The sequence below is a fragment of the Asterias amurensis genome, chromosome 18 (assembly GCF_032118995.1).
Source record: "Asterias amurensis chromosome 18, ASM3211899v1".
NCBI classification, from domain to species: Eukaryota; Metazoa; Echinodermata; class Asteroidea; order Forcipulatida; family Asteriidae; genus Asterias; species Asterias amurensis.
Window position 1 is genome coordinate 1,915,612 of NC_092665.1, and position 12,388 is coordinate 1,927,999.

General features: G+C 40.0%; 1 protein-coding gene across 5 annotated transcripts in view; it reads left to right on the forward strand.

Moving 5' to 3' along the window:
* Window positions 1-12,388, forward strand: part of LOC139950285 (coiled-coil domain-containing protein 150-like) — a 111,827-nt gene that overhangs the window by 55,132 nt on the left and 44,307 nt on the right. For 2 of the 5 annotated variants that reach the window (XM_071948904.1, XM_071948905.1), the window contains 3 exons: window positions 3,136-3,790; window positions 7,456-7,524; window positions 11,847-11,963. In XM_071948904.1, coding sequence (XP_071805005.1) covers window positions 3,251-3,790; window positions 7,456-7,524; window positions 11,847-11,963 — 726 coding nt within the window. In that variant the 5' untranslated portion in view covers window positions 3,136-3,250. Of the gene's footprint in view, window positions 1-1,050; window positions 1,248-1,684; window positions 1,708-1,923; window positions 2,091-3,135; window positions 3,791-7,455; window positions 7,525-11,846; window positions 11,964-12,388 lie in introns of those variants that run through there. The other 3 variants (XM_071948908.1, XM_071948906.1, XM_071948907.1) reach the window with 3 other exon arrangements.

Sequence of the window (12,388 nt, forward strand, 5' to 3'; positions counted from 1 at the left end):
CACAATATTATAAAGTTTGACTTGAAAAAAAAAAAAACACTTTGGGATTATTCTCGAGTTGCTATTTAAAGAAGATTCGGCTCACCTGCCCCTTGGGGCAAGTGTGATATGATCGTGGCGTGTAATAACACACTCCATCCGAGGAGTGATGTTACTACTTATAGATAACACCATTGGGCCAGGAGGGCACAGATCCCTGCCGTGAATCGCTCCGCAGAGACGGCAGGCCAGGGCTTGAAGTTCAACGCGGAGACGATAACGATCAATAAGGGTTATAGATTGAAAAAAACTACGAAATGGCTTGGGGATTCCGTCAAAACATGCATGTCACAGTGGATATGTGGATGACGTGACCAGTCTCAGGAAAGTTTGCTTTTCGGGGGATAAGGACATTTTCGTTTCTGAATGGAGAAGTAAAAAATCTTCAAAATGCACACACCGTTTGATAAAACCAAATTGGCAATCTGAAATGTTAAAATAAAATTTTAATTAAAGGAACGTTACAGAATTGTTAAGAAACAAACATCGTGAAGACCACAGATTTACATAAAACAAAACATCCCTTGAAATAGTTTTGTCTGAAATTTCATATTTGATGAGAAATAAATAATCTAATTTCGTGTTTGGAGTTTATCGTTCAGTGAGAGTTTTATTCATTTTTGTTTTTGGCATCGATGCAATGGAAAATTTGTCAGTTTATGTATATGATGGATTACAGATTACATAAAGTGCTTAACACTGCCAGCAACTTATTTTCTAGCAAAACCAATTCTGTAATGCTCCTTTAAACAAAACTTCCCTGTAAATTAAAATCAAAACTAAAAACAAACCGCACAGAAACCCCCAAAATCAAATGTTGCGGAGCCCTTTATGTAGCTTGGGAAACCCACTACAATCTCATTGTTTAGCCCCCCCCCCCCCGCCCATCCCCATATAAAACACCATGTGCCCATTGAACTGGCGCAGATGACTTCAGGGCGTTGGTCGTACCACATGTATTTATTTATTATCAAGGCCGCTACATGTACATTGGTTTACCGAGGTAAGAAACTTACCAAAACGAGTTGAAACTGTGATTTAGTTTCCCAACATGAGTTTCATTTCAATTTCCCATTAGTTTAGTTTTATTTTAAGTGAAACATAACAAACTGTGGAGAATCGGGGTGTTGCGCTGCAAACATTTTGTGTTTGTACACAACATTCCCGGGACGGCCAACGCCCTACGGCCAGCTGCAGTCCGTGTTTCGGTAAGTTTCTAATTATTTCTACATAACACAAATATAATAATTATTAAGGCCACCCCATAGAGCAAGGAAGAATGGTCACCCATATTCCCGACAGTGTTTTCAATAAGAAAAATACTCAAATTTACCGATGGTTACAAACCAAATCAAACTATTTTATCGGAAGTCATAATGCTCTTTACTTTTACACGGGGGTGAGGGGTAGCTTTTAGAAATGGGTCCTTGTTTTGTTTGCTTTCAACAAGACTGAGAAAAACCGCTTAGTTTAACCAACAATGACTATTGTTAGAGCTAGAAGGTAGAAATTCCTCGTCCATGTTAGAGTAAACAACCCGTTTACGAACCACCTGTCAAAAGAAGTTAACAATAAACAACCACGCCCACCATCTACAGCCCCCATAAAGAACGCATGCGCAAAGCGGATAATTCGAAAGCAAAATGGCGACTGTCACAATGTCAAAAGGTGAGTGTCGCGAATTTGTTCGTAACTTTCGTGATTTTGACAGCTGTTTGTGTTACATTATGGTTTGAAGTGAGTGCTGAACATGTGAATGTAGCTCTGACGACCCAATACATTTCATCTGTAGAACTAAAACGATCCTTAAGTGTTAAAAAGTTAACATTTTGTTGAGTGTAAACATCGCAGATCAGATCGTGACGTGACTCGGTCGGTGAGAATTTTTGTGTTGAGGAGGTACACCATCGACGTTCAACATGTTCTAACATACAATGTCCAACTAATTGTCGTACATACTGCAGTACACACAGAGCCCCCAAGTCTCTTACTTACTTGAATGAGTGACTGTGTATGCTAAGCGCAGTGTTTATACTTTCTACACTAGTTTTGTAAGTACGTTAGCATGGTGTAACATTGAGGGAAAACTGGCCGTACTCCGTATCCTGCCACACCACTTTTTTAAAGAAAATTTTGGTCGATCTATCTCATTGTTCACTCAAATTTTAATTGAGTGACCAACACTCAGCATTTTATAGGCCTACTATTTTGTATGTTTATTGATAAGCCTGATGAATGAACAAGTGGTGGCAGGGTACAAACATTTGTAAAGTTAATTGTACGCATTAAGTTTGAATTTGACTAGACCCACTGTGTCAGTGTGTGGCCCCAAGGCTACATGTAGCTGCCCCACTTGGTTGTGTGGCCAAGGCTAGCTGAGTTGGCCACACAAATGGGGCTAGAATTTGACACTCTCTACACTAGAATCCCCTAGATAGATAGGTAATTATTACTTCTAACTAGACCTTTGAGTATGAATGATAGTATACTAGTATGAGGTTCATTCCGCTATCGCCTCACGTAAGATGGTCCAACTCTGTATGTATATAGCACTTTTTTGTTCGCCTGGAGTCATTTGTATTCCTACTGCTGGCACCAATCAACCACCCTTGGCTTTACGTCCAAACTTGTGTATTCTGCTGAGTAAACCAACGAAAAAGTAAACGTAAATTAGCATGATAAAGGTAGCTTCCCCCATCCTTTGGTTGCTTGGGACTCCAATCCTGACTTTGTTTCCCATCATTTTACAGTATATCAGTTTAACTTTAAGAGGAATGTGAACAAATAGGGCCCAGACTCTGCCCTCTCTTTCTTCACTATGTTGTTATTTTTTCTTGGCATGTCTTCGCTTTCGAAATTGTTCATCAAATAGATGAAACAAACAAAGTAAAAGTTAAAAAAAAGTGCACTCAGGTTTGTTTTGATCATAAAAGATTTAGGGAAAGATTTCAAAACCATCCCTTTTTATCTAAATTATCGCAGTTTTGCCTTAATTGCTGATCATTATTTCAACGGCTTCCACCCAACGACTTCTACCTTTTGTTTACATGGCTTCTTTTGCTAATCCATGCTTTATTTGACAATATTTTATTGCAGGTAAAACTCACGTTCCATATAATCAAAACCAACTCTGAATGAGAGATTGAAGGATTCAGTCCAACATGCGAGCTCCAAAGATCTTATTCAGCAGGTAAAACATTTGCAAACGGTTATGGCGCACAAAGTAATTCCACCCTCAAGACCCCAAGTTCCCGTCGGTAAATCACCAACGACGCAAGCATTCACCCTCTTGCAGAAAAAGCTCAACACTGCAGAGGCTGAAACCGTAAGTCTCGTCCGTCAGTTAGCTGATCTCGGTTTCCAAACCTCCAACAGTTCTCCCGAAAGCAACTCAGTGCAGCCAGTTGTGCCATTCCTCCCAGCGACAGCTGAGGTCGACGTTCTCCGAAAGCACTACGAGGCCCTCGTTGCGAGGCTGTGTCGCACCGAGAGCCAGATTCAAACTCTGAAACTGAATCTGTGCGCTCTGCAGGCTGAGAGAGATTTGTCTGCGCGAGAACGCTTGGTGACTCAAGATGGAGACCAGAGGTTGGCCGAGCTGAGAGAAGCGCATGAAGATGAGCTAAGGAGGTTAAATAAGGAGCTGGCCAGGACACGAAAGGAATGGAAGGACGCCCTCGAGGTTCGGAACGAGGTTGAAGATGAGGCAAGGAGGCTCAGCTCTGCACTGGAGGCTGCAACTAATGCTAAGGTACAAATTTAAAACTGTTTACAAGTTCAGTTAAGCCTGGTTCATACTTCCTGGAAGGAAGTTCCTGCGAATGTGAAAGCGAAACAAATTATTAAGTCAGTTGACTTGTGCTCAACTCCTGCGAATCATTCACTGCAAAAACATCCCTGTGATGTCAAAATTCATATGGAATTCGCAATGGTATGAAGTACGTATGGGCTTTTGTAAGACATGTATTGTAGCTTTCGGTCCACAGGAAGAATTATATGTCAGAATCTTACAATGTGTGTAGGCACTGGATACTATAGTGTAGCCCTTTAAAATGTAGTTTTTGCTTAGTACATGTATGTGTCTGGTTTTTGTGTACTATAATAATTAATAGGCCTGTCATCATCATCGTAAGTTACATGTTGCATCATGCATTTCATTGGGAGCCCTTAACCAGAGCAGAGCAAAATTCAGGCCTGATACTTCACGAAGGCAACAAAGGCGATTGCCTCCATGTCCCCTGGTCATTGCCTTGGTGCCCTTGAAATGCTCAATTTCCTCATAGCCTGCCCTTTACCAAAGAGAACATTGCTTGGTGCCCTTGACCATTCAGAAACGAAGCATACAGGCCTGATAATTGCTGTGCCACTTCCAAGAGCAAGACTCAATGCCTGATACGTGCACACAGAGACTGCAGGGCAATTCCACATAACGGAAGGACGTTTTGACTCATTAAACAGTTACGGAAGGACACCATTGGTGTCCTTCCGTTACCGACCTTATTAATATTCATATTTTATATGGAATTGCCCTGCATATATAACTAAATAAAAAATGAATGAATAAATGGAAATAACACTCAACTGCCTAATGTCAAGGCTATGTATGTACAATCATTTCCCCTGCTTGCTACAGTAAAAATAATGGTAGTAGTGGCTTCTTAAATAGTGCGGATGTCCGTCACTCAGTGACGCTCCTGGCGCTGTAACATATAGTATGCCTGCAAGATGTGGGACAACGTTTGAATTATGAGACTAGCATCCTTTTATAGCTCCATGTAAAGGCCGGTTTATAGTTGGTCGCGCGATGGTCGCGCGACGAAAATCTTGCGCGCAATCCTAAGACTGAGGCCTAAAAACCATGTCTTTTTATGATCGCGCGTCAAGATTTCCGACGCCCGACCATCGCGCGACCGACTATAACTCGGCCTTAATGTTTTACAAGGTGATGCGGCGCAAGTTGCTGCCGATGACATCATGTAAAGTATACTAGTGTATACAATTCTTTGTTGCCAAACTTGTCATATTTCCGCCCCCCCCCCTCCCCTCCCCATTGTCAACAGCAAGCACTCTTTGCTTGTTAATGATTTATCTGATATAAAATAAACGTAGAGATCCTGTCTGCCACGGTCGTGTAGCATCTTCCCTGTTGGCTGGTAAGATTCACATTCATAATGTAAATATTTTCATCTATTGTAAACGATACGTTCTTACCATAATAGAAGATTAAACAAACACATGTCATTATCTTTCCCCACTCAAAAAGTCCTGGTGAAACTTCACGTCTCCAGAAATCCGGAACGATTGTACTGTCAGATGCATTGACAGAACAAAATCTCTGATCATTTTTATGAAAACCCCTTTTAAATCACCAGAGTACATACAAACGTAAATCCTCTAAGTGCCCATCGATGACAGAGATCCTCGTTAAGAAAGCGTGGACTCACGGAGGATTTTAGATTTGATGTCTCGTCGGAACGGATTAAGTAGTTGACAGATATGATTGTCACTTTGTCTGCTTTGGGCAATGTGTGATGGAGCCATCTATGTGCTTGAAATGAATTTCTGACAGCGTTGATCTTATGTACGGTGGTTTGACAAAGTGAAATGACGTCTGCTGTCAAACTAGTAGTGATTTATTAACAAAAAAGACGAAGCACCGAAGTTATGTTATTTTGAAACTACATGTACATGTAGAAACACAGCAAATCTTTTGCAAAGTTGTAAATTTCCGGTCTGGAGTTTCATCTTTAAAAGGGAAAGGAAAACTTCATTTTGCAAAGGCAGTTTAATTGGAAAATCTTTTACAAGTCATTGGGAAACTTTTGAAGGGGCACAAAGGCTAAGACCAGGGGCACCAAGGCTAAGACCAGGGGCAACGGAGGCCAGCCTGCATGTAATTCCGGGTCTGAAATATACATGTCAGGCCTGTAATCTTTGTTTTTGAAAGGGCAAGGGCACCATGGCATTTTTCCTTGGTAAAGGACACCCAATGAGGAAATTGTAAATTTCTACTGGAGCATTTCAAGGGCACCAAGGCAATAACCAGGGGGCATGTACATGTAAGCAATCGCCTTTGTTGCCTCTGTTAAGTATCAGGGGTTGACTTCCCAAAGAGATACAATGTAGGACTCGTCTTATCTTGAGTAACTCGTCCAAACTTAAGATTAATCTTAAGGTCTGCATGCTACAGTGCAGTGTTGGGACTCGTCCTAAGTCCTAAGATTAGTCTTTTAAAAGTTGGGAAGAGTTTTGTGAAATTGACGGCAGGTCTGACATGAACAGTTCAGTGTTTGTTTCTTACCTATCTTTTGAAGAAGTCTGCTGGGAGATCTTGTTTTACATGTTAGTAAAGATATGAAGAAAAAAAACCATTTCATTAAGCTCTACTGTGCGTGCATGGCATATCTATAGGCCTACAGTGGTGCATTTAAATCTGTGTTTGCAGGAATGGTCCAAATTTAAAATAGGGCTTTTTTTTAAATTGAATATCAAATAGCTATTATCTGGGTCTCAAATTTCGTTATGCCTCGAGAGTTAGAGGTTATCCCCCTCCTGCGTTATTGTTCTGGACCCAATTTGATGGCTCTGTAAGTAAATTAATTTTTACGGAAGGGCTAAATCCTCTCTTAATTTACACTACGCAGAATGCACTAACCACAATCATACACTTTTTGGTTACAAAGACACCAAATGAACTACAGATAAATATTCAGTAACTCTTTGTGGATCTTGTTATCGACATCACTTTATATTCATCATTGAGAGCTAGTAAACTGCATATTACTTTCCCACAGGAAGTTTTAGTAGCCAAGATTTTAACCATGAATTTATGTATTCTTCTGATTTTTGTAGCCATCACAACAAGGTTTAGTAGTCAAATGAAATGACATTATTACACACTCAAATATTGCTTAGCAAATCTTTTTGCTTACAGGCTTTATGAAGTTGGGCCCGTAATTGTGTGATAAAGTACAGTGTACAGGGCCCATTCCTACATGTACTTGCACAAAAACTCACTTAGCGTGTTAGCACAGATTAGTATTGCTTAGCAGATACACATCATTACCAGCCCAAGTTACATACAAGTTTGCATTGTTGTGGCTGGTGCCTGACTCAATTTTTGCTTAGCAAAGAAACTTGTCAAGCAGTAAATTCTGCTTTAAACAGCTTTATAAAATTGGACCCTGTACTTTTGTAATAAGCAAAAGAGATCCAAACAACCCCCTGGCATCATATGAAATTAATTAATCAACACTGATGATCAGGATTTTTTTTTTTTTCATAGAATTTGTTATAACTGTGGAGAGTTTGAAGAAAAGTGCAGATTCCCCCATAACAGTATACAAAAGGGTAACTTTGCTAGTTTCGGAAGATAAGAAGTACACTGTTCATGTATTTTGTATCTTTTTACTTCAGTCAGAGTTGGCCATGGCGTATGAAGAACTGCTGTCGAGTAAGCAGAAGCTAAACAAGAGAATAATGGAGGTATGTACCACTTATTTATGACTAGTTTGTTTCAAAGAGTGGGTTCAAAGGGCCTTGTCACAAGACTACAGGAGGCAACTTTTACAGGCAGCTTGGAGGCAACCATTGCAGTGAAGGCTGCCGTGACTACTTTGGTAGAAGAAAATAGTTGGATTGATCTTGATGTTTGTTTCATTTGATCTGAAGTTAAATTGAGAGAATAGATACAGTAGGGCTTCTATGATGCTCAAAACAAATATTAACTTAAAAACTGACTTGGTAACAAGCATTTGAGAGCTGTTGATACATAGTACATGTATAACACATTGTGGGGAACGTAACGTCCGTCGATGTCGGTTTTTTCCCATTACCGATATATCGAAAATTTAATATCGAGTATACTCGATATATCGAGTGTTTCCCGCGCGCAAGATGGAAGCCTAAAAACAGCACTTGGTATACTCATGGAGGTAGAAATATATATACCGTAGACTGACACAGTTTAATAGGGTTACATTTCAACCTGTTTTTGTCTGATCCCCCGAACTTGTTTGTAGTTCAAACAATTTCAAATTGCGTAGTCCCGCCCCGATTATTTCTGGTTTTACAACAAAGTATGGTCGCCGCTACCGCTGGCTTGGCCATTTGGTTAACGCTCACCACAATTCTCGATTCGTGATTGGCCATGGTTGGCCGTCTCAAAATGACACAGAGCCTTTGTGAGTTGCGTGACTCGCCGACATTAAGGTGTCAGTTGCCGATGCATTGACGTAGAAGTGTCAATCAAGTTGTCCGACGGGCGCCCGGACTACCTTTACGGTTGAAAATGGTTGAGATAATCATCGAAAAAAAATCACTAGAAAGTCCCGCAAAACACAGACTTTCCACTCCGCGATCACAATATACAACGCACGCAGCATGCAGTCACATAGTCTCCAATAAAGGCTCGTAGTCTTTTTACTTTGCATTCTATAACAAAGGCAAGAAACATTGAATGCTAGAACGCCCTCTATTGTCGAAATAACGCAGTGCATCACGCGTTACCGCCTTGACCAAAGACTGCACGTGTCTATGCATGCTTGGGCAAACGGGTTTTCCCCCCGAATTGCAATAACCATACACGCTGGTGTGCACGCTTAAACCGTACAAAAGCATAGTCTTCGCTGGTACACACGCAATAGCCGCCGACAGTGTGGTTTGTGCTGCGAAGCATAAAGTTCCTCGGAAATGTTAGCTTGTTTACCGAAAACAACACAACGTGTAGGCTTTATTTGACCAAAATGACGCCATTACGAAACCTTGGATTGTTAGAAAGATTATTTTACTGTATAACGTAAGATTGTTTTCTTCCTTGTTTTGTTTTGTCTTGTTGATTCGGGGAAGTTTTTGCGGGGTGAAGACGCATTGATTTTTATCACATGCGCAATGGGAAGTTGGATCTTAAACAGCCGATGGGGCAGCAGCGGCGGTTTCTTTTGAGGTTTTACCGAGCGCTCGCCGCGGGGTCGTGAACTTCTGCGGCGGGCCGGCGGCTGATGGCGAAAACACAAAGAACAAGCAGACATACTTGGTTGTAAAACGTATTTTATTTAATAGGGCAACTCAAAATGATGAAACTACATAACGACGACGGCTTTTCTAATACTCAAACACAGATTTCTTTTAAATAATCGGACACTCTTTTGGTATTGCCGATATCATTTAGGAACATCGAAATTTTCAAAACATCGAAATTATTTTCGATATATCGAAAATCCGATATTACGATATGATTATAAAAGTGACATCGGCGATTTCGATGTCAAAAAAATATCGAGTTTTTGAGTATTTTCGATATATCGACGGACGTTAGGGGAACGACTTCCTCTGAAGGAACGTAGTTTTTGAGAGAGAGGTTATTTTTCACTAAAAGATAGCTAGAAGTCTTTTATTCCTTTCTGAAAGCACACAACTTCGTGTTACAAGGGTGTTTTTTCTTTCATCATTTTCTCGTAACTTCGATGACCAATTGATCTCAAATTTTCACAGGCTTGTTATTTTATGGTTATGATGGGATACACAGAGTGAGAACACTGGTCTTTGACATGGTTTGACTTTGCACATCGGCTTGATTGATACGCACGCTTATACATTTGTAAATGTGCATGTATGAGAAGAAACTAAAAATACAGTAAAATGTTAATTCCGTGACTCCCCCAAAAGAAGATTTTCAGAAAAGGTCTTCAAATGTTAATATTTCACCCTTCGACCATAAGGTAAAAATAGCTGAAGGACAAATTACTCGTAATGATTATAAATGTTTACATCAGGGAGCTTTCCAGTAGTAATGTGTTTTCCCCCGAAGACTACTAAGAATACTAATCTAGTACTTAGTCTTAAAGAAGACTTGAATAATTGTAGTCCTTGGGAATTGATATCAATATCAAAAAAATAAATTCAGGAGCTTCTTCATCGACATTACATGTATGTACATCGAGGGATTCGAGGCCTATTATTGTGGGTTATAAAAGCAAACCTGGCAGTTTTTTTGTTTTTTTTAATTGAGTAGGCCTATTGATGATGAATATTACCTCACTGTGAAATGTCTCGAGAAAAAAAACAAGTAAAAATTAACGACCACGACCCTGGTGCTTTAAAACGAGCTTTCATGACCCTGTCCCAATCTTTTGATTCCCTTTTAATACGTACACAGATGGCGTTGTTATTTTTAAAGCCAAGGTCTTCTAATCCTCACAAAGCAAACGCCAACTGGCCGAATTCTAAGAATGATCCCATTTGCAGCATACACCCTTCAGAGGCTACAGTTTCCGGGTGTGGATTCTAGAGCCGTTATATGCAGTGTCTTTAGCTAATTATACCTTGAGTAACGAGGCTTTGTTCCAACATGTCTGAGCCAATTAAAACCATCTGTTGTCCATTGATCAGTTAATCTCCGAACATATCACGTTCTTACTCCAGCTTGTGTTAGATTTCTAAGCCCCTGTAGATTGACTTTCTAGAGCTATTATCGAGGTTCTGTCAAGTCGCCGAAATTAACTGGAATGTGATATTAAGTCAAAATATCCGTTGAGTGATGAACAAGAAAGGGTTTAGTTTTTAATCAGGAAAATTTGAACGGATTTCATTATTCTTTCTTCTGCAGCCGCTAACGCTTTCGGTGGGTTTGATAATAATTGGGAAATAATTGGAGTAGCTGCGTTGCCTCTCACAACTGGGCTCCTTTTTAATTAGTGATGACTGTGGCAATTCATGGTTCTGCTTAACACAAGAATTTGCTTAGCTTGATAATCAGTGCTCCACAGAAACAGGTTTACCAGCCAAGTTGTGTTGTAGTGCACTTGGTTTGTGAGTGGTACCCTGCTATGTTTTAGCAGCAGCTTAGAAACCCGCTAAGCAGCTTTGTGGATTAAGACTCTTTTTTATCTCCAATAAGACTGGGTTGTTGAGGGAATGGCCTTGAATTTGGCACCCGAAGCGCTAAGGTAATTATAGATTGGGAAAGGTCGCTTTCATTTGAGAAAAACCACAGATAGACTTTGATGTTTCTATTATTATTTGTATCAAAGGCAGTCGACACCTTTGGTAATTGTCAAAGGCCAGTCTTCTCACTTGGTGCATCTCAACAAACAGTAATGCATAAAATTACAAACCTGTGAAAATTTGAACTCCATTGGTCGTCAAAGTTGCGGGAGAATAATGGGAAAAAAAACACCCTTGTCGCACAAGATGTGTGCTTTCAGGTACTTGAATTCAACACCTCAGCTATGGTCTCAAATTCAAGTCAAATATTTTAATAAGAAACAACTTCTTTCTCAAAACTACATGTACGTTACTTCAGAGGGAGCCAATTCTCACAATGTTTTATACTATCAACAGCTCTCCAATGCTCGTTACCAAGTAAGTTTTTTTGCTTACAGTTATTTTGAGTAATTACCAATAGTGTTCAGTGCCTTTAAGTAAGATATCCCCTAACATCACAAGCCCAGATGGCCACTTCAAGGTGAGGGCTGGGACTCGTATCATGTCACGTTGAGCAAGGAGCCGCCTACTCCTAGGATGGTACATGTACAAGTACATGTTAAAGTACACATAACACTTACCGTTGAAGGGTAAACATGGTAAACCCCAGTGTTTCTGGTTCACATAGCAAGCTATGTCTACAGGTTTTCTCAGGCATACGAGCTACAGCGATTAAGCTCACTAATGAGGCATACATGTCCCAGAATAAAAAATAATAGTACCAATAATAATAAACAATAATAAAAAAATACATCCCGAAGTGGTTTGGGTTTCAAGGATCGTTGCCGATGGATAATTGTCTCACAATCTTAATTGGTCCGTAGTTAAGAGAGGAAATCACCAGAGAGACTAGTCTCCGCTCAAGCCTTGAAGACTCCCATGCGACGCTACTGGAGAGGGTACAACAGATGGAAGGAGTCGTGCAAAGTGAGAGACAAGAGGTATTGGATTTGGTGGTGTTTGACCTAGTCAAACATTTTGTCAAAAGAGCTAAACGTGTATAGATGAAATGGGAGCAGTGTACATACAAAGATTCTGGGGGATTTGTCCACTTTTTTTTTTTTTTTTTTTTTTTTCGTCAAGAACCAAGGCCCAAGCCTGTAATATTACTTAACAATTGCTGCTAAGCAGAACTGAGAAGGATACCAGTCACAAATTGTACATGCGACAAGGTATTTTGGTGGGTAACCTTACCCTGGTAAGCATACTTTTGTTAGGCTTTAAGCTACCTTTTGTGCCTTAGAGCAGCTCTGTGAAATTTGGACCATGTTTTTATCTAACATGTCTAAAGGAAAAAAAAAACAGAAAAAAAACAAATAACATTTTAGATTTATAACTGTACCATCAACTTGTGTATACGATCACC